The sequence below is a fragment of the Harpia harpyja genome, chromosome 6 (assembly GCF_026419915.1).
Source record: "Harpia harpyja isolate bHarHar1 chromosome 6, bHarHar1 primary haplotype, whole genome shotgun sequence".
NCBI lineage: Eukaryota > Metazoa > Chordata > Aves > Accipitriformes > Accipitridae > Harpia > Harpia harpyja.
The window spans coordinates 15,641,151-15,668,958 of NC_068945.1; the positions used below are offsets into that span (position 1 = coordinate 15,641,151).

Here is a 27,808-nt window from a genome sequence, read left to right on the forward strand (position 1 = left end):
TGAAGACAAACAGAACTATTCTTTCTTAGAGAGCAGAGTAATCTATTATATGTATGTACTTAGTATTATGTGTAAAACGAAGAAAGAGATTTATTATATATAAAAGGAAGAGAGAGAGGGAGAGAAAATACCTACTCTTTAAGCAAAATCTGCTATTTGTGATCCAAACAATTAATTCTGTAGGTCTGCAGGCTGCTTCTGAGGGATCCCAGAAAAGCAATTAAGAGCATCAGACCTCCTGTTAGCATATTTAATCTGCTGAGGACCCCAACTACCACCTAAAATTTTGTACGGACCTGCATATCAAAAGGAGTTGAAAACCACAGAATAGAGGAACTACTATGAGAATCTCATGAGGATCATGCATCAGCCACATTTCACTCTTATGCTGCTTGCTTACTGACAGGAATATATGCATAGACTCTAGGTAAGGCAAATGTTTATACAGCTTGATGCAACACAGATGGGCGGGTTTTTTTTTTTTCCAGTCTTGACATCTTTTCTTAAGCATTTGATTGCTATTAGCAGGTTTAACTTCTTTCTAGGATTGCAGTAGCCATCACTGGGTTTGTTATGTCACTGTACAAAAGCAGTGTTTGCAAGGACTCTGACAGAGGTATCAGCTTGTGCTATACCATCTTTTTTCCTCTTCTCTATTTATCATGAGCAAAGACACGTGTCCTTTTAGAATGAAGGAACCAAAACTTATTATATTGGTGGAATACCAACTCTTTGTTGTACTGTACTTTGTGGTAGTAGTGTTTTTAAGACCAGCATGTAACCATTGCTGTGGTGTTACCACAGTGATCTCGTTATCGCAGTGACTGCTACATTAGTTCGTCTGTATCTTTTGTTTTAAAACCTAGGCTTACTTCCAAACATCACATAACACCTGCCAGTTTACTTGTAACTTCTTTGCTGTTTATGTGAAATGAGTTTTGATAAAACTTTCTAGGGACTGGCTTGGGTTAAAGTATTTTGTGATTGAACGGAGGAGAGATGTCCCACCGTCTGCAGTGAGGCTCAGTGAGCTTTGGAAGGCTCTGCTTCAGTCAGCTTGGGCAGGAATCCTTAGGATATTGATCAGTTGACTTAGGGCTGATGCGTTATTAGTTACTGATAATCTAGGCTCTCAGTTCAGCAGCCTTAGACAAAATTTTGGAAAGAAAAAAAAAGAGCAAGCTCAGTTACGTTTTCTTCTTTTTATTTTATAGGTTAATAATGCTTGTAAGCCACAGGTGAAAGTGGCTCACCAGAGCAACATCAGGAAATCTGGCAGACTGGAAGAGAACAGCTGCCCTCCAGGGCAGCTGCAAAGTGTGAAGCATGGAGGAAAGTAAGAACGAGAAGGTGAACCAGGCTCATGTTCTCTTCGACAGATTTGTCCAGGCTTCAACCTGCAAGGGGACTCTCAAGGCTTTCCAAGAGCTCTGTGACTACCTGGAACTAAAGCCCAAGGACTATCGTTCTTTCTATCACAAACTGAAGTCCAAGCTCAATTACTGGAAAGCCAAAGCCTTGTGGGCCAAATTGGATAAAAGAGGCAGCCATAAGGACTATAAGAAGGGGAAAGCATGCGCCAACACGAAGGTAAGAGATTTATTCACAGTGGTCAAGACAGCTATTACCCAGTTTGTCTCTGGAATGCACAACAAAAATGTCTGGATGTAGAAAGATGTTTTCCTGGTGTCAGTATAAGCCCAGGGAAGATTCAGGAATGTTCTCACACCTGCTATTTATCATATAGTCGCAATCAAAAATTGCATTTGTTTCTACCATATTTGACTGCCCACCTGAATATGGGAAGCTAAATGGAAATCCTTGGGAATGACCAGAATATTTGTAATTTATTCAGGAGAAGCAGCCTGCAAGCTTCTGTGTTTTATGTTTTTGTGGCATCATTACTATATATGGCTTAGAAAATCTTAATTGGTAAACCTTTAATCTTGGTACACTTTTCTTTTTTTACATTTTTTACTTGACAATAACAGGGACGTGAAATTTGCTGTTGGGGTTGAGATACAAAATATGTATGTTTGGAAATTTTCAATTTTAATTTGAAAATTCTCATGACTTTCTCAAGAGAAGTGAGATTTCCTACCAATTTGGCAAAATATTCTATTTATCATTATTTAGACAGTAATCATTTGTATTCCAGGTTGTCGTGGTTTAACCCCAGCCAGCAACTAAACACCACGCAGCCGCTCACTCACTCCCCCCCCCACCCAGTGGGATGGGGGAGAAAATCGGGAAAAAGAAGCAAAACCCGTGGGTTGAGATAAGAACGGTTTAATAGAACAGAAAAGAAGAAGCTAATAATGATAATGATAACACTAATAAAATGACAACAGCAATAATGAAAGGATTGGAACGTACAAATGATGCGCAGTGCAGTTGCTCACCACCCGCCGACCGACACCCAGCTAGTCCCCCGAGCGGCGAATCCCTGCCCCCACTTCCCCGTTCCTATACTGGATGGGACGTCCCATGGTATGGAATACCCCGTTGGCCAGTTTGGGTCAGGTGCCCTGGCTGTGTCCTGTGCCAACTTCTTGTGCCCCTCCAGCTTTTCTCGCTGGCTGGGCGTGAGAAGCTGAAAAATCCTTGACTTTAGTCTAAACACTACTGAGCAACAACTGAAGACATCAGTGTTATCAACATTCTTTGCATACTGAACTCAAAACATAGCACTGTACCAGCTACTAGGAAGACAGTTAACTCTATCCCAGCTGAAACCAGGACACAGGTTCAGAGAAGAAAAAAAAAAATGCTGTGGAAATCTAAACCAATTCCTTTTAAAAAGTTGTTATGTGTGGTATTTACTGCAGGAATTCCTGCTTTTACACACACACCAAATTTTTTTTACCTGATTTATTGTGAGCTGGTATTTCTGTGCTGCACCCTTGTTGGACTGTACAGTATGAGCTTATTTATTTGTTTTGTTGTTGCTGAAAGCAGTTCTTTATGTCATTCATTGAAACGTGAATGGAATAGGTTGTTTTTGCAAATAATCATACACTATTCCTTTTTTAAAAAAGGAGGATAGTGCGGAACATGAAAAAATTAGAACAGGATTCTGTCCTCCTTCATTGAAGACAATAGATGCTGTTTCTTCTTTTGAATATTCACCTTTTGGGAGAAGGAAATATCTTAATAGGAGGAATTAATGACTAATTCCTCAGTAGAGAACTGACAGGGAAATATATCCTGTTCAGGATATGTCAGTCATTTCAGATCTGTGGGCTGAAGTTTAATTCCCAACTAGATACTAGAAAGTTATGTTAGTTTTTTGATGGTTTATTCTGTTTCACTTTCCAGTGGCCGTTTTCATATGGAGGGTGGCATTTGTAATTAATTACTACACTTATACTTGGAAGAATTACTAATGGACCAAGGTGCACTTGTCCTAGGTCTTGTAAAGATAATGCTTTCCTCAAAAAGTTTACAATTGGTACATCAGATGTTAGATAACAGGTGCATATAGATTAACTTGGAAAACAATAAAACAATTGGGCACTGTTGGTAATCACGGTGGGCAGTAACTTCAACATCCCAAAAGTCCAACCACTGTTAAGGTTTACATTTTTCAGGCAGCCTAAGAAAGGAAGGACTTACAGGAAGACAAATATAGTGATTTTTGTGTATATTTAGGAATAAACCTTCCAAGCACTACGGACATCATGGAGCAAAATTCAAAACTGTTTTTCTGAAAACTCGACTGCACTTTGCATTCATTGGATTTGGGAATTGCTCTTATTTTGAATGAAACATGATGGGTAGAACTGAAATAGGATGTTAAAGGCTGTGAAATGAAGACAGGTGGCTTATGTTTTAATGAGAAAGACTGAGGAAGCTGTGGAAGGATGTAGAGGTATTTTAACTTATTTGAAGTAATAGACTAAAAGAGTGATTTTGTGTCTGGGGTCTGAATATATCTTGGTGGGTAAGACTATTTGTTAACACTGAAGAAAAGGATGCTTTGTTAATAGAGGTGCAACATGAAAGAAGAGATTTAATGGAAGAATAAGTGTATGACTTGGATAGTGCTGGATTATGAGAACGTACAAAAAAAATAGATATATGAGTGAAGGTTGACATCTAGCTGTGAAGGACATTCAGAAAATTGATTGTGACACTTATCTAGAAAGGAATTGGTGAGGTGAGTTTAGGAGGGTGGTAGAGCTCCATTTTATCATGTTGGGCTTGAACTGACAACTAGGTAGCCATGAGAAGATGTCAGAAAGGTAAAGATTTTAGCTTGGACAAAAAGTAGTCCACTCTGAGTTGGAAAAGTTCTGTGAATCTAAGCACTGACAAGCTGATTGAACCAGTGCCCGTGAATGACGTGATGTAAAGGCAAATTGTAGAGGAAGATGATAAAGAGGCGACGGGCGAAGTCCTGTGGGAAGTTGGCGGTGAGAGGAGTGAGAGAAATGAGGGAAGTCCTTCAGATAGCGCTCTGAAAGAATAGGTGAAGGCATAGAGGAGTACTGAGTCTTAAAAGAAATCAGAAGAGGACATGCTTTGAAGAAAGACATGTAGCCAACTGTCTATAAAACATCTCTTCAAGTGCAGTTGAAAAGTGGGTAAAAGGGGTAAAGCATACTGGGAGTAATGTTTGACTAAAGAGTTTGCTAGAGATTTTGTACAGTCCAAAAACTTAGCCTATTTTGTGCACCAAAACCAAGCTAGAGAGAGTGTGGGATGGGAACTGGAGAAACAGGATCAAGAGAGTGATTGTAGAAGTGGCATGCGGTGATCTTGGAGATGAGATGGTGGCGAGATAAACAGAGAGACTCACGGGGTCATGCGTGACTCCCTCAATGAGAGAGAAACATCAGAACTTGCTGGTGTTGGTGTGAAGGACCAGAGGGGTGGGAGGGGGAAATGACTGCAGTGGATATGTCAGCGATCACACTGAATTGGTATCTACTAGAGAAATGGGAGGGCTTTTTCCATAGCTGCTCTCCTGTGTGGTGGGTGACAAGGAGAAGAGAGTAAAGGAAAAGAAGACGACGAGTGGAGGCAAGTCAGAGAGTAATTTGCCAGTCTTTAGAAGAAGCTGTTGGTGAGATGCTGTATAGAAACACAAGTAAAAAGGGTGGATGGTGAATAAATTAAAGGTGGCACCCCCTTCTGCCCCAACCCAAAAAGATATAGGACTGTGGATCTGGGATTCATACCATTTTGAGTAGTGAAATTAGTAGCTGAGAGAAAGTGAAATATAGTTTGTGTCCGTGTCCCTGTCCCCCCCCCCATTGTTAGTATGTCTTAAAAGAATATATACCTGTGATGATAAATGATTTTTGTATGCCTTTACATATAAACTTTGTTGAAACTTTCAATGTAAAGAAATGATAAATATGTGTATTCTTTTTATATTTTTCATATGTTTCTGTTAATTACTTGTTTTCTCTCCTAATAGCATCTGCCATTAAATGTTTGTATGTAATTCCTAAGAGTTAATCATAACTATTCAAAGTAGAGGCCTTTTGAGAACTGAATCATATCTGATTTGATGTTTCCTATCTCACTTAGTTTTATATTCCTAATGTTTTAAGTAATTTGCAAACCACTGATTAAAAAATACAGAAACTTAAGTGGGCATGTGGAGATGATAGAATTTCAAATAAAGGTTAGGGTTTTACCCATGTTATCAGAACATAAGTCAGTCATTTCTTTAGGAAGCTCAGCTTCTATACACTTGAACATATAGCAGTTTTGAAGTTCTCATCCTCTGTAGCATAGCTCTTACTTGCCCATTTAAAATTTGGGCAGGGATGAAGTGCCGTGACTGGAGTTGGGCAGTTAGTGCATCACATGGCCAGCATCCAGGTTAACCAGAATTCAGATAATCAGCATTCATGAAAGCAAGACTTGGACATGATGGGTTGTTCAAATGTAAATAGTTACAAGCAGTGCTTTCTCTTCATTGGTTATACAGAGAATACAGGATTTCAGTTTGCATGTAATGCTCCGTTACCATGGTGTTGTTACTGAAAATTTAATATAATCTGTCTGAAAGATCTTGAGCAAGAAGTGTTTCTGAGGAGTGAGACAGCTTTAGTGCATGGAGTTGCAGCAGTTGCTTGGAGTCATTGAGGGGAAAGGGAACAAGTAACAACAGTAGCTGCCTTTATTTACTTGGCTGTACTTGGCATCTCATGGAGTTGCTGCCTGTGACAGTATCAGAAGGTAGGTTTCTACGAGAGATCCAAAACTGGAAGAAGCATTAGTGGTGGAAAAAGGAGCAGAATCTTCTCTTCTGTGTTTCATTGTGCTTAAAACTTGCTGTGTTTTATAACAACATAATCTAATATTTTTGTGATGGTAAAAAAATAGCAACTTTGACTATGAATTACTTCACTGAGTATCATATATTATACATCCAGAACATCTAGAGTCTTAAACATAACCTAGATGTTGTTAACCACATCCTTGTTTGGGGGCAGGGGGAAATGTTGTAGAGAAAAAAAAAATGTTTTTACATTCTGTGACAAAATTACAGGCAATTAACTTATACTTTGATTACGTAGGCCTGAGTTTGAATAGTCTGATTTTAGTACAATTAATTTTCTGTTGTGTACTCCATCATAACTATTTTATATGGGGAAAGTTATCAAAGAATAAAAGTCACCCAACTCAGCGTGGTCTTGTTGTTTATTGAATTTAGTCTCTCTGAAGACTGTAGTTGTCAGACGAGCAAAATTATTACCTGGATAAATATGATATGCTCAGCTAATTTTCTTAAAAGTTTAAAAAAAGAAAGATTAAGTGGTGTTTGAGAGTTATACTTACCTACAAAGAAAACAATATTAAATTGGAAGAATATATTAGATCCTAATTGATTATCCCTTTTAACAAATGACAGGTTGAATACCTGTTCAATATACAAGTCTGTTTAGGAATTCAATAGCTCAGTGGTTGGGCTTGCCTTTTCTCCCGTATGCCTTCAGGTTCCCAAAACTACTAAAGAAGCAGTGCTGTTATTCTTCCCTTCCCTTTCCTCTAGACTTGGACCTCTGCCCTCAGATTTATGTGACTTCTTATCTTATACAGTAGTCTTACTTTTAATTTGCACATCAGTTGTTATGTTGTCACTGTTGTAACTTGTGCTGTTTTATTCATCATTCAGGCTTTATCTTTGCAGTTTCACATTATTTGCAGAATTTATGCCCCAGTGAATAACTGGTGAAAATGTGGTGATCTGTAAAAATTGGTATATGGAGATGACCAACAAAGAGCTTTGCTTTGGGATAGGCTGTTTATCAGAAGATTGGGTTCAGGTTAAGGTGTAGCATACTTAGGAATTTCTTGAAGAGCTTTATTATCCAGCCATACAGGTATGTAAAGATCTGGAAAATACTCAGATGGCAGCAGCGGTCACCACTGTAGCACGGTCTTTATTCTGTGGGTCTGGTTTATACTTAATAGAAATCAAAGTATAAAAATAACATGACAAAATGGATTGTGTACTATATTCCTGTGAATACACATATCCATGCCAGCTTGCTTTGTGGACCTCAGTTTCTGTGGGTAAGAAGTGTCAGCTGACTAGCTTGGCCTTTTAATCTTAAAAGAAATGATCTTGCTGTATCATTTGTTTCTCAGAAAGTACTTCCAACACTAGATACACAAGTATTTTACATTCTCAGGTTGTTTATTAGCCTCTGATAGTGTTTGTGAGTAGAGTGGAAAAAGATATGAGAAGATGAAAGACCTTTGATATGACAAAGGTTAGGTTGGAGAAAACATTTTGATAAAAGTTGTCTAGTCACACAAAGTTTGTATTTACATTATGTTTACTTTCCTGAAGTTTCCTTTGCTGCAATAGCAGAAGAACCAGCATAGGCATAAGTTAGAGTGCTCTGACTTGACTACTGTCTGTCCTACTCTAAATGACGATGTTTATAAAAACGTTAGCATCTCATGTATTTATCTGCTGTAGCTATTGCTATGCTACTCACTGATGATGAGGAATTTTTAGAGTTACTGAAGATTTTCTCAAGAAAGGCCACCTCAGGCTTTGGAAGATGAGAGGAAATCTTGTAATCACTTTTTTTTTTTTTAAGCAAAAATTCAATGGATGGAATAGGAGAGGGAGAAGCCTTCAGAAATATTGGTGTTCTCCATGTGCTTACATAGCTTGGAGAGTACACCTTGGCAGCTTTTCTTAAAACAAGGATTGCAAACAGGCAGTTTACTTGCTTGCTTCCCAAACTTCACTGCTCTGTGATATGCTTTATTTTCAGGTTGTGGTTACTGCTTTAATATATCAGTGGCAGAATGTGTCAGGTAACACTAGAAAGACTGATCTGAAATTTTGATTTACGTTGCAGACAAAGAGCACTTACTCCTAAGAGCTGTGGGATGCTTGGAAGCTGTGGTAAAAATATCTATTTCCTCCTAGGACTGTAAAGTTACTCTGTGCTGGTTGTTTTGCAGTGTCTGATAATTGGGGCTGGACCCTGTGGCCTTCGTACAGCCATCGACCTGTCATTCCTGGGAGCCAAGGTGGTGGTCGTAGAAAAGAGGGATGCCTTTTCCCGCAATAATGTGCTGCATTTGTGGCCATTCACCATACATGACTTGAGGGGTCTTGGCGCCAAAAAGTTTTACGGCAAATTCTGTGCAGGATCTATAGACCATATCAGTAAGTACAGCTGCTGCTAGACACATCAGCACTTGTTCTTCACAGGAGACTTTTCCCCTGTGAGGTGAGGGCATGGGGTAACTCATTAAAATTCAGCCTACACCAATCACTGCTCTCAAGTCCATAGGGTACAGTTCAGCATTACCTTTGCATCATGAATTTCGGGCTAGACCTAGATGTGAAAGAAATACATTGTGTCATGAGATTATCATACATGCAATGTATATCTATCTTTTATACCTTTCCAAGGCATATCTTTTTCTTACACTGAAAAAGTACTTTTAAGGTTCCAACTTTTTAAAATGGATAATTGTCCTATTTTTGCTGTTATATTCCTGCAGCTGCGACATTATTCTGTTTCTCTTGAGCATTGTAAGCAACTTGTAAAAAAGAAAAATTACTGAATGCTTTTGAACATTCTTGTGAATGTTGATCTGGAAAAAGGAGGAACAATTTTGGCTTTGTTAATTTTTGGAAGAGTGATGTTGATATTTTCAAGAACGCTGTCAGCCTATGAATAAGTTTTGATTAAATAGAGGTTTACATATTAAAATTGAGAATAATTTTGATGATTCTCAAATTCTGCGAAATCAGTCTCCTTTGAAAGGTGAATGCTTTGGTGGAGCAGGAGTTGTTATTTTCCAGTTTTTCTTTTTTTCAAAAATTTACTGGACATTGCACAGCCAGGTTTTGCCCACTAGTCTGTGTTCTCCACTGGGCATAAGTGGGAAGTGCAAAGTGGCACAAACATAGTAGATAAGATTTGGCTTCTTTTCCAAAGCAAAAACTGCTTGCTTTTTTGGGGGGGGGGGGAGGCAATGAATGCTAAAACTAGAAGATTTTTGGAACTTCAGTCTTGCAGATTGCTTTTTCCTTTCCGATTTCTTGTCATTTTTATTCTTCCAGTACTTTATGCATGTTGTCTTCTTTTGTATCTCAGCACAGCTGAAATTCAGTGTTAGCGGGAGCATTTTTTCATTTCAGTATCTGAAATATGACAGCAAGGTGTCTTCCTTCAAATTAATAGAGTTTACACACTGTCATTTTCATACCCACTACCTACGTTAACTGAAGAGAAAAGAGGTGGTGGGGAACTTACTATGCTCTCACTAACTCAGAGGTGTTAGGATGAAGGTGCAGTTCAATATTACAGCTAGGCTGATCAAATGGCTAGTTGCCATCTGTGACAAAAGTGCAGTCCTGCTTATGCTCTCTTCCCTCCCTCTCCTGCAGTGCATGTTCTGGTTGTTTCCCTTGTTGCTGAGTTGTTGTTGATTAAAAAAATTATTTACTTTTTATTCTTTGAAAAGGGCTGGGTTTTCTTCAGCTGTATAGAAGTTTCTTGGCATGCTGTGATATTACACGCCAGTGCTGCCTGGATGAAGTGCTGAGAACACAGTGGGAAAAAGAAAGTAGCAGCTGGCCTTTAAATCAGTTTATCAGTAATGTCAAACAGAGATGCATAGGCACTTGTGCTCTTTTCTTTTGTTTTTATTTCTTTATCATCTGCTTTTTTGCAGGCATCCGTCAGCTCCAGCTTATCCTTTTGAAGGTTGCCTTGATCTTGGGAATAGAGATCCATGTCAATGTGGAATTTCAGGGGCTTGTTTATCCTCCGGAGGATCAGGAGAATGAAAGCAAGTAGTATTGAAACGGGTAGTAGAGAGAGGGGAACTTATGGTAGAATACACAGACTCCTATTCCTTAACCCTGCTTATGACTCTAAGTCCTTTCCTCATGCTCCATTAATAAGAGTAATTATTAATACACTTTTGCTTGAATTTTTAGTAGGATTTATTTTTTCTAGTGACGAAACCAAATTGGTTACTATATGAAACAAAATCACCTGAAGTACTACACAGAAATAGACTGAGGCACAGTAGATAGTAATTGCTCCTGAAATATTTAAGCCTATTGCACTTAGAAGATACCTTTTTAAAACAACTCATTTCCTTGCGTTCACTGAGGATATATATATCAGTGAATGATCCTTGTTATGCTTTTTGTATCTTTGCGAAACCTGTTCTCTGATCGCTATGGGAGATGGTGGCTTACTTGTTTTTTGGCATCCTATTAATTGAATAGATAGTAGAGAAGCTATAAAGGTTGTAGTGACCCTTAAAGGTAATAGGGGGCTTTTACCAGAGCTGTCTTTGCCTCTGATTCATGCAGAGAGTGGCTGTGCAAGTCAGCAGTAGCCCTGTCAACAATATAGCTGTCCTGCAGTGTATCTTTACTGACCATGTGAGGAAAGGATTATAGATAGTAAGAAGTGGGTTTATGTATTTGTTCTATTATGAGCATTGTTTATATTGTCATTAACATGGAGTTTATCAACAGGAATAGGTTGGCGTGCATTGGTCCACCCCAAAACCCATCCAGTGTCTGAGTATGAGTTTGAAGTAATCATTGGAGGGGATGGCAGGAGGAACACCTTAGAAGGTAATGGTGTGTCCTTAACTCGCTTTCAAATAGAACTTCTTCTTAAATTAGTTAGAACAAAAATGGCCTTTAACATCCCAGTGAAAATCTGGAAAGACGTTTGACTAGTGAAAGGGAGATTAAAAGTCAATGTAAAAATCCATTTGTATTAAAGACATGTGGGTTGTCTTTTTCCTCTTCCTATCCACTAGCAAAGGAATTAAGTGTTTACCTGGATAATTTGTTCTACATTTTTTCTTTAGTTGAGTAGTGTTGTAGCTCTTACTATTGGGAGTAGAAGTTGAAGTGTTGAATATTATTCTGTGTAGTAGAGAATTCTATCTTAATATTTTTGATGCAAGTTGCAATTTTTGGAAAGGAGGTAGGAAAGAGGGGAGCTTTTTCCCTAAACAAGAATTTTATTCTTTTGATGAAGCAATTGTTGCTTTCTCTGTGGAGGCATTTGTAATTCATCAGATCCATTCTCCCTTTTTATTTTGTGAGGGCACCTGTCTATGGCATGCTGAGCCTTCTCTTAAGGTATGCTCTATTTTTCAGTGTTACTACTTTCTCCTTCCTGTAGGGTTTCGCCGAAAAGAGTTCCGTGGTAAACTAGCAATTGCTATCACAGCAAACTTCATCAATCGCAACACCACAGCTGAAGCCAAAGTAGAAGAGATCAGCGGTGTGGCCTTCATATTCAACCAGAAGTTCTTCCAGGATCTACGAGAAGCCACAGGTTTGCCAGCAATTGCCAGATTCCCAGTGAAAACTGTTTGTCTCTATTATTACAATTTTGTAACTCAGGTATCATGTTTAATCAAAAAATGAACATCTTGTGCAAGGAAGTCAGTCCTTGCTGTCTCTGAAATCTGTCTTCCCCATTTTTACAGCTGTTCTATACAGGTGTACAAAGCAGATGTGTATCATTCAGATGTGTGTCATTTTTGTTCAGAAGTGGAGAACTTATTTCACTGATGGTTTTCAGGAAATCTAAGCCCTAAATAGGAAAAGTCTGAATCCTGAGTTCAGCTTCTTGCACTCCATATGTGAATGCAAACCTTAGAGTAATGATAAATATATTTTTTAAAAGAGGTAGCTATATGCAGGTGAGATGTGTTGTTTGTGGTTTTGTTGAAGATTCAGATTTTGAAGTCATCAAAAGTGTAGGAGAAAGCTGCTTGGCATTCTCTCTCTAAGGCTTTCTAACCACGTAGTTTCAATTTACTTTCTTCTGATAGAGCTCTTGTGTTGCATGTAACATAACTTGTGCTACCACGTCTTTCATTCTGTCACAAGGTATTGACTTGGAGAACATTGTCTACTACAAAGATGATACACACTACTTTGTCATGACTGCCAAAAAACAGAGCTTGCTGGAAAAAGGAGTGATACGGCATGTGGGTATTAACTTTTCCTATATTCTCTATAAGATTTTGGGGAAAACTTGCTTTCGGTGTGCTGAAAGAAGGGAAACACACTCTTCTTCTACCATGTAATGTTTTTATACAGGTGTATTTTAGAGCAGTTAATGGCCTTCTGAAGTATTTTGAGCCATCAGAAAAATATTACAAGACTTACCCTCTCCTCTCCACATTTGTATCCCTTTGTAGATTTGGGGGTTTCATTTGTGTTGAGATAAAATATGCTTAAAGAACATATTATAGCTTAGTTGAGCTTCCCTCATTTTATGGGAATGAAAAAGCAGGGAAATTTAACTATATCTTAACTCTGGCAGAAACTGATTAAAAGTCGTTTGGCCACAAATGAATAAATAAGGATTGGGGTCTTGTGCCTTTTGTCTGAAGCGTGTGAAGAGAAATGCTCAGAAGTTTCTTAGCCCTTTCACAGTCAGAAACACTAGCAGGACTGATTACTGTTTGCAGTAAGATTTACAAATTTTCTCTTGGAAGCATAAACACAGATAGGAATGAAAGAAATTAGAGGGCAAACCTGTATCAGTGGGTTTGTCAGAATTTTAATGCCAACTATTGTATATACCAGTCTTAAAATAAACTTGTGGATTTGGCTATTTCACTTTTACTTTTCTGGTTTTGGCAGGATTATGCTGACACAGAGTTATTACTCTCACGGGAGAATGTAGACCAGGAGGCTCTGCTAAACTATGCCAGAGAAGCAGCTGACTTCTCCACTAATCAGCAGCTGCCATCACTGGACTTTGCCATCAATCACTATGGTCAGCCAGATGTGGCCATGTTTGACTTCACGTGCATGTATGCGTCAGAGAATGCAGCCCTGGTGCGAGAGCAGAATGGCCACCAGTTACTTGTGGCACTGGTTGGGGACAGTCTCTTAGAGGTTCGTGTGTTAAACTTACTATGTGTAAATGGTGAATTGAAGCATAAGCACAAGCCCTTGCAGCCATCACTGAAATATGCGTTGCCTATAAGAGAGTTACTATAAGGAAAGCTGCTGTTTATTATATAATGAAGTGGGAGGTTTGAAGGAAGGGTAGGAGTGTTGGGAAAACAGAGTATTTAGGATAGTAATGATCTTGCTTAAGAAAATGTGTGCAGAGATTTTTCTGAAGTTGTGCCTGTTCCATCTGCTTCTTATTGAGACAACTAGACTCTCTACAGAACCTACTGTAGGCCTGATAATAATTAGCATTTTGTAGTTGGTTAAAAAGTACAACCTTGAAGAGAAGCTGTTAAGGCACTCCAGGCTATGAATTGTTGTTGGAAATAGAGGAATATTGGCTTTGGGGGAGCTCATGGGCAATTCACCATACATCTGGCTTCCTCTAGCCTAGTGAGAGTAGAGCTTTAAGCTAATTACTGAGCTATAATTTCCAGCAGATTACCATCTGAGTATATTCTTGATATTTAAAATTTTCCCTAACTGATGCTTTTCCTTTCTCTGCTTTTTTTGTAAACTATAATATTAGCCATTTTGGCCAATGGGAACTGGAATAGCCAGGGGATTTTTGGCTGCAATGGACTCTGCTTGGATGGTACGAAGTTGGTCACTTGGAGCTAGTCCTTTGGAAGTTCTTGCAGAGAGGTAATGGAGAAAATGAATACATTTTAAGTTCTAATCTAATCCTCCAATGTCTCATCATTCATTCCAGTTTCTTCTAGTACAAATATATTGACAGAATGCGAGATACAGATTCTCCCTTGTGGGAATGCTTGTGGATATAATTCAGTTGAAGAAAAAATTTCCTTAAAGAGCTGATAAACTGAAGTATATTTATAGAGGAATAAGAAATGTTGCAGGTGTTCTTGGTCCTAGTTTTAAATGATTAGATGAAAAATCTTTTTTTGGTGCTTATTGGCATTGCATGGAGAAAGTGAGCCTGACTTACTGTCACCAGCCTTGCAATAGCAAACCAGATGAAGATGTAGCTGCCTTTAATATACCAGAGACAAAAATTCTTGCCATCCCCTATTATCTTGTAAATGTCTCTTATGATTTCCTTTTAAGGAAGCTATGACCTGCTTTTATTTCATGTTCTCCTAAATTGGTCACTTTGTTTCATATAAGCCAAACAACATCTTGTGTTTCTTTGGAGTATTGAGTTCTTGATGTTTTTATCATCTTTGGCTGAGTGTTGTTTTGGTGACTCAAGGTGATCTCTTAGAGATCAGAACTAGGGTAATTAAAAGATGGAGGAAGTAGAAGCAACAGCTAGTAGAACCTATTTTAAGCTTAAGCAACTGCAGCTTCTGATCATCAGGAACTATAGTATAATTTAAAAAATTGTATAAACAGCACAATGGGTATTTAAAATTCTATTTGTTTGAGTTCAAAAAATGGTGGGGATAATAATGCTGCAGTTGGAGCCAGACTTCCATCACCTTTCCATTAGACATTTGCAGACAGCGGTAAGATCTTCCCTGAGCCTTCTCTTCTGCACACTGAACATACCCCATTCCCTTGGCCTCTCCTCACAGGGCAAGTGGCCCAGTCCCCTTGGTAGCCCTCTTCCTGAGTCGCTCCAGTGTCTCAATGTCTTGGTTGTACTGGGCAACCCTTTCAGTTATGCTTAATGTATTGTTTTCTTCCCTCCTTTTGATTTCTGGCATTGTATTAAATTGCAGATTTTAATATACTTATACCGCATCTTAGCTATTCAATGTCTGAAGTGGTCAAATTTCTGATTTTAGAATTTACTTCACAGTATTAGTAGCAATGCATCTCTTTAATTAAAAACCAAAACGGAACAAAAAAAACCCCCACAAAAGACCAAAACCACCATAAAACCTAAAACAAACAAACCAACCAAAACAAAACCCAAAACTTTTTTTTAATTTTATTTTCCCAAGGGAAAGCATTTACAGGCTACTGCCTCAGACCACCCCTGAGAATGTGAGTAAAAACTTCAGCCATTACAGCATTGATCCTGCCACCCGGTATCCCAATATCAATGTCAACTTCTTGCGGCCACAGCAGGTAACTGGACAAATGGTGCTTCTGAATGCTTGTAATCTGCACTGTCTTTCCTTAGGTGAAGCTATGCTAATGTTTTGGGAACAGGTAGTGACCTGATGTGGCAGTATAACGTGGAAGCAGTGAAAAGCAGATACCTCAGTCAAGAGTAGACCTCTGTACTTTAACAAATTCCTTTTTAGGAATTTTTGATTTTGATAGTTTTAACCATGCTGTAATGATACATGAAATCCACATGTTTGTGTTTGTGTGTGTGCGCATGCTTGCACATTTTCTTTGTAATAATCTAGTATAGCAGTCATATCATTGCGATTTGGTATCCACGGAGCAGCAGCAGTCAGTTAGACTGTTCAGCACTGACAAGCTGATCCTTGTTGTTCTGGGGTTCTTGGGCTAGAGAATTCTGCTACCTAGGTGTACTTGTGTTCCTTCTTGCACCTTGGGATGGGTCCTTCTTGTCCTCTGGCTCTTTCTCTATGGATCTTCGGTGCATGGCATATTGGTAATTTTTAATTTTTTTGTGTCATTTTAGGTACGCCACTTGTATAATACAGGAGACTTGAAAGATATTCACCTAGAAATAGAGAACTTTGTGAACTCCAGGACACCAAAGCTGACTCGGAATGGTAGGCCTGGCTACTGTTCTATTCCTTTAGGTATTCTGAAGCTGGATCAGTGCAGGAGCCATAGAGCAGCAGGACTGTAAAGTATTATTTAATGAGTCTCTTTTGGTTTAGAAAATGTATCCAGCAATTGTTTCATCCATAGCCTGATTTTTCCAATTTTTCAAGTTTCCATTAATATGTAAATACATTTTTGTTTGCTTGATTTCCCTTGCTTTATAATGCTGTTAAATTTCTAAGCATATTTGCTTATACAAGCATTTCTTTTCACCTCCTTTATCCTATAATAATGTCCGTAGAGTGCAGAAATCTAGCCTGAATTCACTCTAACGGTAAACTCAGAATTCTTACAAACATAACAGAAAGTATTTCTTGTGCAGTCTTTCATGTTCATGCTTTCCTTTACTTAATCTCATCTCTGAGCTTAACCAAATGAAACCTCACTTGGCTAGCATTATTCTTAAAGACAGATGCTTTGTGATAAGCATTTCAGTATCTGTTTACTCGTCCTGTACCCTGAGGGTATGTTGAACTTTTGCTTTTGCGCACCTTCCCTTTGGATACCCAGATAGTGTTTGGGGACTCTCACAATGACGCTTTGCTGCTAAGCCTCCCTTTCACTGCTGAATAGCTCTGTAGTCTTTTGATTTGTTCTTTGCCCTGCAACCATGTCCCTTTAGGCTGTAATCTCATCAGATCTTGCAGTAAGGCAAGGTCAAAACAGGTCAGTGCTTTTAAAGGAAAGCTTTCAAGAGGAAAGAAAAAGTTGCAGAAGTATGTTTGTAGTTATTCCATTAGAAATAGTATATCTGGGCTTGAGAGCGCATTGTGCTACTGTATATCCTTGTGATCATATTTAACAAGCCTTTGCAACTGTTTTATAATTCCTGGGGCTCTTATACAAGGGCTAGGGTGTAAAGCCTGGCCAGTTATAGTTCAGATAATTACTTTTTAGCAAATTAAAAATTCTTTCTTGGATCTAAAATAGATATGAAGGTCTTTTTTAAAAAAATAGAATTCTGTCCTGTATTGCCCATTGTAGAAGGAGCTTATTGTTTAAATGAAGGTTTTGTTTGTTAATCCGTGGTTTTTATGTTGTATGTTGAATTCCTGAAAGAGAAGTTGTGCATTTCTACTTAAAAACCTGATTTTTAATTTTTTTTTTTTTTTTTTTTTTTTAAACAGAGTCTGTAGCTCGCTCTAGTAAATTGCTCAGTTGGTGCCAGAGACAGACTGATGGATATGCTGGTGTTAATGTGACAGATCTCACGATGTCCTGGAAAAGTGGCCTAGCTTTGTGTGCCATTATCCACAGATACCGTCCAGACTTAATGTGAGTAACTGGCTGTTTTGAATAACTGGGACGGGCAGAACATTAGTGGTATTTGGAACAAATAGTATGGAGACTGAGGCAATGCATTTGTGACTTATGGTGAAATGGATTGAAATGAATTCAATTAAACTTGATAGAAGCTAACGTACAGTGATTCACCAGCAGAGTGGAAGGTCATAATAGCTTGATGAACATGAAGATAAATGTGTTGTCATTTTCCCTTCTGGATGATTTGACAGAATTAAGCTTCAAATTGGTACTGACTGGAAAGCATTATTGACTGACAGCTCTTTTCTCTGTGAAGTTAGTCAGGAAGTGTTCATAGCTTCAGTAGAATTTCTCGTGAACAAGTCTCTATACAGCCCTTTATAAATCTCCTGTTTAACAGTAACTCTTTTAAAAGACTTCTAGGCTGCTCTTTCTAGAAGTAGTGACCCACAGTCTAAATAGACACGTTGCTACTGTTTGTACACTAACATGCTGATCAGATGAAGGAAAGAAGCGTCCTCTTACATGATATACTGGGTGAAACAGTGCCCAGATTCTAGAATGGGAAAACACTGGCTGGAAGAAGTAACAGTAGCAAAGACTCTGGTACTTAAATTGAAATCTGAAATGGCTTCAACTTCCCAAAGGGACATTAGAAAAAGTAAATGCTAGAGCTGTATTTAAAGACATAATCCAATGTAAAGCATGCTGAAAAATTACGTGGTTATTCCCTTCCATGTACACTGAATTACTTCTCTGTTGGTGTACTCAAGTTAACCTGAGCTATTCTGTTTAATAGCTATATAGCTTGTGGAGACTTCAAACAGCTTTTAAAATGGTTTATATAACCCTCTACAAGCTATAGCTTTTTATATAATTTTTATATAGTTCTACAAGTTTTGGAAAATGCCAGAAGAACTAAAATACGGATCAGTCAAGAAAAAAGAGGACAAAAGTGAAGGTTTAATTTAGTTCCAAGCATACAAAAGATTTTACGTAGGGGAAAACAGTACAGTCTTCTAGCAAAGAAGGAAGTGAAGATGTATTTCAGAGGATAATAAAATTTTAAAGAAGAAATATCTGGGTTTGGAAGAGGGGCAAAAAAAAAAAAGAAAAAAGAATACGTTTGAGCCAAAGTTCACCATAATTAAGTAGCATCAACTCTGCAATACGAAAAGGTTGCTGGCAAATAAATCTGAGAGATTTTGGAGGAAAAAAAAAAAAAAAAAGGAGGTGGGTCCCTGAATTGTTTCAGAAGACTGGTTTCTACCTGATTCAGCGCATGCCCTCTTTCTGCCCTTTGCAGAGACTTTGATTCTTTGGATGAGCACAATGTGGAGAAGAATAACCAGCTGGCCTTTGACATTGCTGAAAAAGAGTTTGGAATATCTCCCATTATGACTGGAAAGGAAATGGCATCTGTCGGAGAGCCAGATAAACTGTCGATGGTGATGTACCTCACACAGTTCTATGAGATGTTCAAAGACACCATCCCCTCTAGCGGTAAGGAGTTTGGGGCACGTCTGTCAGATTTAAAGACAGGTTCAGGGTGAATGTGTGTGCTTCAGTTATCTTCATGCTTCTTCTGCATGAGCTCATACTAGTCACTCACTAACTTTAAATTATAGAAAGTTGACTTCTTATTGGTGCTGATAAAGACCATGTTAGCAGTATCAGGAGCAAAAAAAAAATAGTTAATACAAAATAATGTCCTCAAAAATTCTAAACTCACTTCAGCACTGTTGTGGTTTAACCCCAGCTGGAAACTAAGCACCACGCAGCTGCTCACTCACTTCCCCCCCACCCAGTGGGATGGGGGAGAGAATCAAAAAAAAGTAAAACTCATGGGTTGAGATAAAGACAGTTTAATAGGACAGAAAGGAAGAAGGTGATGATGATAATAATAATAATAGATTTGGAATATACAAAACAAACAATGCACAATGTAATTGCTCACCACTCGCCAAATGATGCCCAGTTAGTTCCCGAGCAGCGATCTGCCCCCCTCAGCCAACTCCCCCCCAGTTTATATACTAGGCTTGACATCACATGGTATGGAATATCCCTTTGGCCAGTTTGGGTCAGCCGTCCTGGCTGTGTCCCCTCCCATCTTCTTGTGCCCCTCCAGCCTTCGTGCTGGCTGGGCATGAGAAGCTGAAAAATCCTTGACTTAGTCTAAACATTACTTAGCAACAACTAAAAACATCAGTGTGTTATCAATATTCTTCTCATACTGAACCCAAAACATAGCACTATACCAGCTACTAGGAAGAAAATTAACTCTATCCCAGCCGAAACCAGGACAAGCACTACTAGATAACTTTTCTGCTTTCTTGCTATTATTACAGGTTCATCTGTCTTAGCTAATGTGAGATGCCTTCCTAGTAGTTGTTTAGTAGGTAATTTCAAAACACTGGCCAAGTTTTATGCCTATTTACCATCCATGAATGGTGAGAATATCTTCAGGCCAATGAGGAATGAAAGATCTTTGATTAGAAGTGAAAGATGTAATTGCCTAACGCAAATAAATATGGCCTACCTTTAAATATTAATAGTGTTGTTACAACTTTTTTTTTGTTACTGATGATCTTAATTCAAGTCTATCATTCTGGTGGGGAAAAAAAAAGTGGTTTTAATAGCCTTTTAAATATATAGTTTGTATCAGGTATTATTTCCAAAACTCTGAACTCTTCTTAAGAATACTGATGATCGTGATGCTCTTTAAATATGAAAGTAGAGTAAACAAACACAGTATTTATTCTGGGTGGTTATAAACCCTGAAATGAGAATTGATTTTGACAAAATGAAAAAGCAGAGTGGCTGAGAAAGGTAGTAATTCTGGATATTACAATAATTTTGTACAGAGAATTTAAGAAAAAGGGTGTTATGTTAAAGAAATCAGTGAGTCCTTCAGCTATGTGTTTAATAATAGCACCACAGAAAAAAATTCTTGGCATTCCCTTGTCCTACCTGTTTTTGCTAACAGATAGTCTGGACCTGAATGCAGAAGAAAAAGCAGCCCTAATTGCCAGCACCAAATCGCCTATCTCTTTTCTCAGTAAACTGGGACAAAGCATCTCTCGGAAGCGCACTCCAAAGGTAACAATACCACACTCTTGATAACACTTGTGTCTCTTAGGCTGCTGTCCAAGTAGGTGGTACTAAAAATGCATGTGTAAGTGTCTATCTGCAATGTGTTTACAAGAGACCATGTGTTCATCAGCTCTTGGTATGGGACAATATATGACATTTATAACTGCAGAATTACATCCATAATATGTACTCCCAAGTAGTGGTATATTTCAGTCTTAAAATCCTAGCCTTGTGGTAGTATTTGGGGATATATTTTGTATTGGAACATAACTGGTTACTCAGTTCCCAATTAGTTGAAAATGTTGAAGAATGTCTAATTTGAAGGTACAAATCCCCTAAAGAGGATCAGGAAGAAACCCTTTTCTTAAACAAATGGAGAATGAGCCCAGAGAATTAATCAGTTGTGTTGTAAAGCTTATTTAAGTGCACTGACGACATTTATCTCAGGACAGAGAGGTATGAGAATCCTTATCTTTGGTTTGGTTTTTTTTGTCCTCCTCCTTCCATTTTCAGGACAAAAAAGAAAAGGAACTGGACGGTGCAGGAAAGAGGAGAAAAACCAGCCAGTCTGAGGATGTAAGTATTACAGTGAGGAAGGTGTCAGGGAGGAAAACATATGATAGGTTCCTTGTTCCCACTTCAGTCCATTCATTTTCTGTATCCAGATAGGGATTATATAAGATTTTTCAGTTAAAAATTAATTCTTCAGAGGTTATGCTTTGTCGTGTCTGTAGTGCAAATATTTTACTGGTGCTTATGAAAGAATAGTGCACAACAAATGGAATGTTGCAGTTCCCTCATGTTCTGTTTTTATTTTATTGCAATTCACTTTGGTTTGATGAGGGTACCAAGGATAAAACTTTCATTTAGTAAAGTCATATGGTATAGTCAGAAGTTTCATTCGTATTTAAACTTTAGCCATGGTTAATGCAAAAAGCATACAGTTCTAGTATGCCCCATAAGGCAGTACTTCAGTTGAAATGTTTATAGCCAAATAGGTACAAGTGAGTTAAAATTTAGTGCTTTGAGTTGTCAATGAAGGTTTGAAGATAGGCCTTTGCTTTATGTCAAGGGATTCAAGGGAGCGTTTCAACTGTGGTCTCTTTGGTACCTAAGTGTATCAAGTAAGGTTGAAAAGATAAGTAACATGCCAAAGGAAATTAAAATGTGAGCTTTCAAGTGCAGACTAATAGATTTGTTTTCTACCGTGTTAGAAACCTGTCACAGCGAAGGGGTAGAGAGGAAAAGGTGATCTGGTTGTATCTTGTTAAATTTCGATATCACTGATTGTTAGGAGGACATCCCACGAAGCTACAGAGAAGAAAGGCCCACACTGGTGAGTGCCCTGACAGAGAGGAGAATTGATGCTGCCATTGGGAATCAGAACAAAGTCAAATCTATGGCAACCCAGCTACTGGCCAAGTTTGAGGAGAATGCACCAGTGCAGTCCTCAAGCTTACGAAGACAGGTAGGAGATGGATAATAAACCCCTTTATTTTGGAATTGTGAGGGAAAATCATGAACGATAACATGCATTCCTCGAGACTGGATGTTAGTGGTGCTTTTCTACTTCAAAGGCTCTCCTAGGGAAGAGGGAAGCTTACTCAAAAGAGAAAAAATTAAAATTTAGGAGTATAGGGTGGAGAAGAACTTCCCAATAAAAGTCTATTTCTCTGTTACTGCCCATATTATATTATGTAATCTCTTTCACAAACATCTTACCAGCAATTAGGTTTCTTTTATAACTACTATTTCTGTTTAAAAGCTTTCCAGGAACATTCCACTTCTAATGTTTAAGGATGATCATTTAATTTGATTTGAACTTTTTCATGCCAGGTTACATCTGTTTGTTCTTGTGAAGTGAACTGTGATTAAGTTTTGTATGTGTATGTATGTAAGTGCAGCAGATAAATGCCTGGGAGTTTCTTTGCAATTAGGATATTTGTGTTATTCCAAGTGAAGCTTCCTGATGACTGCTGGTTATTCAGCATGGTATCTGAACTACTGCAACTGCAGGGTGGTTGTCTTTGAAGTTAGATTGAGTCACTTCAACCTACTGCTAGCAATGCAGTGTCAGCAGTATAAGGCTCAGTATGGTTTAAATGCCTGAGTTCTTGCTCTGCTGCATAGTCTGTCTTCATAGCTTGTGTCAAGCTCTGTGCTGCCATGGCCACATTGTGAGTGGGACCTGACCTAGCTGCTTTAAAGCTAAGTCAAGTATGTCTATGCTACACTGCACATCAGTGTTAGTAGTATAATGTAATCTCAGAATGGTGACGTTTATCCCACTCTTTACCAATCAAATGTTTCCTCAACCACTACACATTGGCTGGAATAACCAGGCTGATTTGAAGAAACAATGAAAATAAAGGGTGGGTCCAAAAATATGTGTAGTTTCCCATTTTTGGATGTTTTTTCCCTTTTTATATTTTACTTGCTAAATGAATTCTCCCCTACCCTTTTTTTTTTTTTTTTTCCTAAATGTTTGTCTGTCTTATTCTGTATCCCATTCCTTTGGCTTTCTTTGAGTTTCCTTTACTATTTTATCTTTCCTCCTGGGTCCCATTTTCCCTACAACCTGCATGCAGCAACCCGTCCTGCCTTATCAAGAACGTGTTCACAACCAGCCATCCAGCAGACGAGAGCAGGGCCGTCTTGCTCCCATACCCCAGTGGAAGCAGGTAAAGAAACTGATTATGAATACGATGCATTGCCCGCACCCAACACCAGCTATCACTGTCCTGTTTTCAAATCAATCCTTTTCCAGCACCTTGTGTGAGTCCGTTATTTTAAATAATTTAATGTTCAGTTAATAAAATCAACATCTACCTTCGGTAATGCTGCATGGCTTAATGTTTCAAAAGGTTTTAGTAAAATTTTCCCTGCCATCTTATGCTGGTTTCAACTTCCCAGGGTTTCAGTGGATGTTTTAGCAGAAACCTTCCCTACAGAATTTCTAGATTTTTCTGTTAGAAAAAAATTGAAAAAGTTAAGCAATTATCACAACCAATGAGGTAAAAGGTGTCATGCCATCTGTGATATTAAAGCTCTTCCTCGGTATAAACAATAAAATCGGTTATCAGTGTTGCTGTTCACATGTGAAATTTTGCGTGTTCTGCAGTTACAGGAGATTTTACTGTGGTTTCCCTTTCTTTATGACAAACGTAGCTTTCCTTGCCAGCTTCTCACATTCATTGCATTGCAGATTCCTGTATTACTGTGAATTAAGTAAATTTTAGGTTTTCTGCCACAGAGGGGTTCAGAATAGGGATCAACAGCAGGAAAATTGACAGGTATCAAATTTTATTTTCTCTTGTGTGTTTTGGCCCGTTGTCATTGCCGGTGTTTTTCTTTCAGCCGTGCACTTTCAAAAGCTAAGGCTTGTGACAGACGATCTTCTTAGGCAGATAGGGATACTTATCTCACTGGCTTCCTCTGCTTCCACTGTTTCCCTGTGCAAATGGCTTCCTCATGTTTCTGAGAGTGCTGAGAGATATTTTTCTGGCAGCCATAATTTGGAGAAACATCTGCTTCTTTCTGGTTGCAGTTTAATCAGAGCATTCTTTGGAGTCAAGAGGAAGAAGGTGACACTAGTTTGGAAATTCACTGTTCAGCATGATTATGGATTCATGTTCGAGGCATTCAGCACAATTAATGCTGCATGTCATGACTGGTGCCATGATCTAGAAGATTTGTCTCCAAGGAAGAAGACCCAAGCCAGGGGAATTGTTGTCAGTAGGACTGTCAAGAGAGTCTTAAAAATGTCAGAACTATGTTTAGGTTTCCTGACTCAGTGTTTGTTCTTCTACCTTCTGTCTCATCAAAATCTTCTTTATAGGCTAATGGGCACTTTCAGGTGGATACACATCATCCATGATTAAGGCAAATTTCATTTTTTAAGAATACTTCTAGGTAAAAGGGAGAACGCAAAGAACTGATGCAGGGGAACATAATATGGCTGTACAATATTAAGTTAATTGATGAGCATTACTCATGTTACCCCACAAAAAAAGGAAAACTGGATTGCACTGGTTGTCTTTCTCAGTTCAGAAGGATGAAAATTTGTGGTTTAGCACTTGGAAAAGATCACATACTTGCAGCCTTGAGATTTCTATTTGAACCTGCTATTGAAAGTTTATGAAGGCTTTATGATTAAGCCTTTATAGTGAAACACAAAAGTTCTTATTGTCATCCTTTTGTAATTGATCAAAAAAAAAGGACAAACTTTGGTTTCCTGCTTTTGTGATGAGGATTTTCTCCTCACCAGAGAACAGTCTGTTGTTCTTGTGTTTGTTGTTCTTTTTATCCGCACTACATGATTTAAAAAAATGAAAGGGAGAAAAAATCCTTCTGCTCTCCCTCAACATTGATAGCATGTCCATATAGGCAGCAATGTAGGGCAGATCTTTGAAAATCTTTTTGTAAGAGTTGTACTTACACACAACTGAAATTATTTTATTCAACACTGATATTGATTGCCTTGTGTGTATGATTTCCCTCTCAAGATTGCACCTGGAGATGATCTTTCCTTCATAGGCTTTACTGTGTCAACAGAAGATGATTGGTTCTTGGGTCCAAGTTTCATGCTGGATTTGCAGTGCTTTTCGTCTGACAATTGAAGTGGAGAAGAATAAAACTGGGTCTCAAGGATGCAAAATCTGCAGGATACAGTAGGATCAAAGAAACAATTGATACGGTCCCTATTCCAAAGGTTCCTTATTACTTGCCTGGGGAAATGAAGAACATCAGTTGTTTTCATTCAAAAGCCATGGGCTTACATAGAACCATTTATTCTTGACTGGTCAGAGATCAACTGAGGCAAGAAGCCATCCACTTAGCCAAGCAGCCAGCTTTGCCAAGCTTGGACAGAAATCCATCCTGCAGGAAGTTGTTGCTGAAGCAGTGCTTTAGCTGGCTGCTGAGATTCCTAATTCTGGTTGCTTATGCACACAGAATCTGATAGCTGTGAGACTGTACCTTTCCAGGGTACTGCATCGGCTTTCTGCAGTGACATTGGGCACACTAGCTACAAAGTTATTTCTTGGGCCACAGGTTATCAACAGTGGAGTTGGTGCTGGGTAACTGAACGTGTTATTGGAGATGCTGTAAAAGATTAGTATTGCTTCTGACAAGCTCTTTAGGGAGGATGTATGTTTACTAGAAAGAGCTGTTCATGAAGCTATGGGAAAGGGTTCTCCTGTTTGGCACAGGTGTCAGAGTTTATGAGCAGAAACTTCTGTCAGTGACTGTGTATAAGATATATCATGTAGCAAATCCCTTCTACTGAAGAGTCCTTTGAAGAGGAGCAAAGCAGTTCCTAAGGGAACAAAGTGGTGACATGTTATTGAGGGAAACCACAGGTCGCCTAATGTTCTTGCCAGTAGGGAGAATGAAGCTGAGATCCTCATGGGTCTTTGGGAGAAAGGCAGTTTCGCATCTTGCGATTGATGGGTTTGGTCCTTCCTGCGTCTTGGAAACTGTGTGGAAGAGGAAGGAGAGTGTACTGCAAAAGCGTAAGAGTGATTGCAGGGGAGGAACCAAGCATTTGCAAAGGATATGGTCTGGGTTGGACTCCAATATTTGATGGAAAATTTACATCTGCCTTGGGCTGTTGCCTGCCAGTGTCTGTCAGATGGACTTCCTTAGCTGTACTTGCTTATCAGTTTAAGTCTAGAATCTTGCTTTGCCCTGGAGTTAAGAGTTACGAGGCCAGCAGTTTCAATGAGCTTGTAAGGCAGAAAGTCTCTGTGTCTGTTGTACAGGTGGGGTAGGGGTGGCTTGCTAAGGTGGAATTCCTAGAAAGAGTGAAATCTTGTCAGAATCTGTTCTGAAGCAGTTTTTGCTTTCATCACAACATCTTTAATGCTATCTCTCTTAGAAAGGGAAAACCTTCAAAAGATCAAGCAGGTTAAAAACCTCACCGATCTGCGGCTCACAGCATTCTGTTTGGCCTGCATTTTCCTCATGAATTGGATTACAAAGCTTGCTTTATTGAGCTACACTTGGAGAATGTCGATCTGTGTTGTCAAAATTGGGTTCATGCTATTATGAGCACCTCAGCAGCAGCTAGTAATGCATGAAGATACTATTAAGTGTATGTGCACAGTGGAAATATGTGTAATTTTTTATGTGATGGTAATATCTCCTAAAAAAGCTGGATTGTGTTTCATGGTGTGGTGGTTAATCTCCTCAAATGAATGCCCACTTGTATAAAAACATCTTCCATGGTGTGTTCTAAGGCTTTTTAAGCCATTTTGGCTGCTTTTGGGAAAGAGCATCTCATCAGGGACCATGAAGCCATTGGAAAGCCATATGGTCTGTCCAGAAGAGGATCTGACTGTTTGGGTATGGTATGGGAGACAAGCCTTTTAAACTGAATTTTGTCCTGACTTTCCAGACTGAGCTTATGGCCTTCAGCAGTTTTCTGCTATAGTTTCATAGGTCTCTTAACAACAACAAGGTATGTGTGTAATATGTAAGCTTAAATTACTGATGTGTACAAAGATGCTTGTAAGATGGAGACCACATGTCTTTTGGTGCACATCTTATCTGCCTCTGGAGGCCTGATGTTTGTTCTTTTGAGATGGTTCCCTGAACTGTGATAAAGGTGCAGCAGTACAAACTCTTTTCAATAATTCTCTTGGAACTGTGGTTTTTGAGGACGTGCAATGACTAACTGAGATGACCACAGTCAGCAGAAGCTGAAATCTCCACAGAAGAGAACTTACACCACCAATGTTTTCTGCAAATATTGTTTTTCCTACTTAATTTCTTATTTAAATCTGTTGATATGTCTTTCCTCTTTCCTATAGCCATCTTTGTCTTTGCATGCTCAGAAATGTATCTTACTGGAGGACTGAACATATACTTCATATGCCTATACAATGTTATATTCTGAGATCTGCCATGGAAAAATACACAAGTTTGTGAAAATTTTGAAATTTTAAATGCAAATTCAGCCATGGTCACACAAAAATCCATGAACAGCTGTAGTGGTTGAAAATGTTATCACGCTTTCAGCTAGAAATGAGTGACTTCATAGCCGAGCCTTTTGAAACATCACATAAATGTTTCTCATCCACTTCAGTACAATGTCCTGTGCTTTAGTTTAAGCTGCTTGTAGCATCTGTTTGAAATGAAAGAGTTGATTTTATTTTTTTTGTTTTTTCTTCTGAAAGGGAAGAGAACACCCCAACAGATGTTAGTGCCAGCTCAGCTGTAAGGGTGGTAATAAACATCTTTAATATCTATAAACAGCATCCTGTTTCTTTGGAGGCTATCTAA

General features: G+C 38.6%; 1 protein-coding gene across 21 annotated transcripts in view; it reads left to right on the forward strand.

Moving 5' to 3' along the window:
* MICAL3 (microtubule associated monooxygenase, calponin and LIM domain containing 3) overlaps nucleotides 1–27,808 on the forward strand; it is a 188,131-nt gene that overhangs the window by 75,735 nt on the left and 84,588 nt on the right. For 17 of the 21 annotated variants that reach the window (XM_052790710.1, XM_052790708.1, XM_052790707.1 and 14 more), the window contains exons 2-17: nucleotides 1,215–1,590; nucleotides 8,446–8,653; nucleotides 10,174–10,290; nucleotides 10,994–11,095; nucleotides 11,658–11,813; nucleotides 12,374–12,474; nucleotides 13,136–13,393; nucleotides 13,983–14,098; nucleotides 15,364–15,490; nucleotides 16,020–16,113; nucleotides 17,296–17,443; nucleotides 18,738–18,934; nucleotides 20,418–20,530; nucleotides 21,038–21,100; nucleotides 21,819–21,992; nucleotides 23,113–23,205. In XM_052790710.1, coding sequence (XP_052646670.1) covers nucleotides 1,327–1,590; nucleotides 8,446–8,653; nucleotides 10,174–10,290; nucleotides 10,994–11,095; nucleotides 11,658–11,813; nucleotides 12,374–12,474; nucleotides 13,136–13,393; nucleotides 13,983–14,098; nucleotides 15,364–15,490; nucleotides 16,020–16,113; nucleotides 17,296–17,443; nucleotides 18,738–18,934; nucleotides 20,418–20,530; nucleotides 21,038–21,100; nucleotides 21,819–21,992; nucleotides 23,113–23,205 — 2,331 coding nt within the window. In that variant the 5' untranslated portion in view covers nucleotides 1,215–1,326. The remainder of the gene's footprint in view (nucleotides 1–1,214; nucleotides 1,591–8,445; nucleotides 8,654–10,173; nucleotides 10,291–10,993; nucleotides 11,096–11,657; nucleotides 11,814–12,373; nucleotides 12,475–13,135; nucleotides 13,394–13,982; nucleotides 14,099–15,363; nucleotides 15,491–16,019; nucleotides 16,114–17,295; nucleotides 17,444–18,737; nucleotides 18,935–20,417; nucleotides 20,531–21,037; nucleotides 21,101–21,818; nucleotides 21,993–23,112; nucleotides 23,206–27,808) is intronic. The other 4 variants (XM_052790726.1, XM_052790729.1, XM_052790727.1 and 1 more) reach the window with 1 other exon arrangement.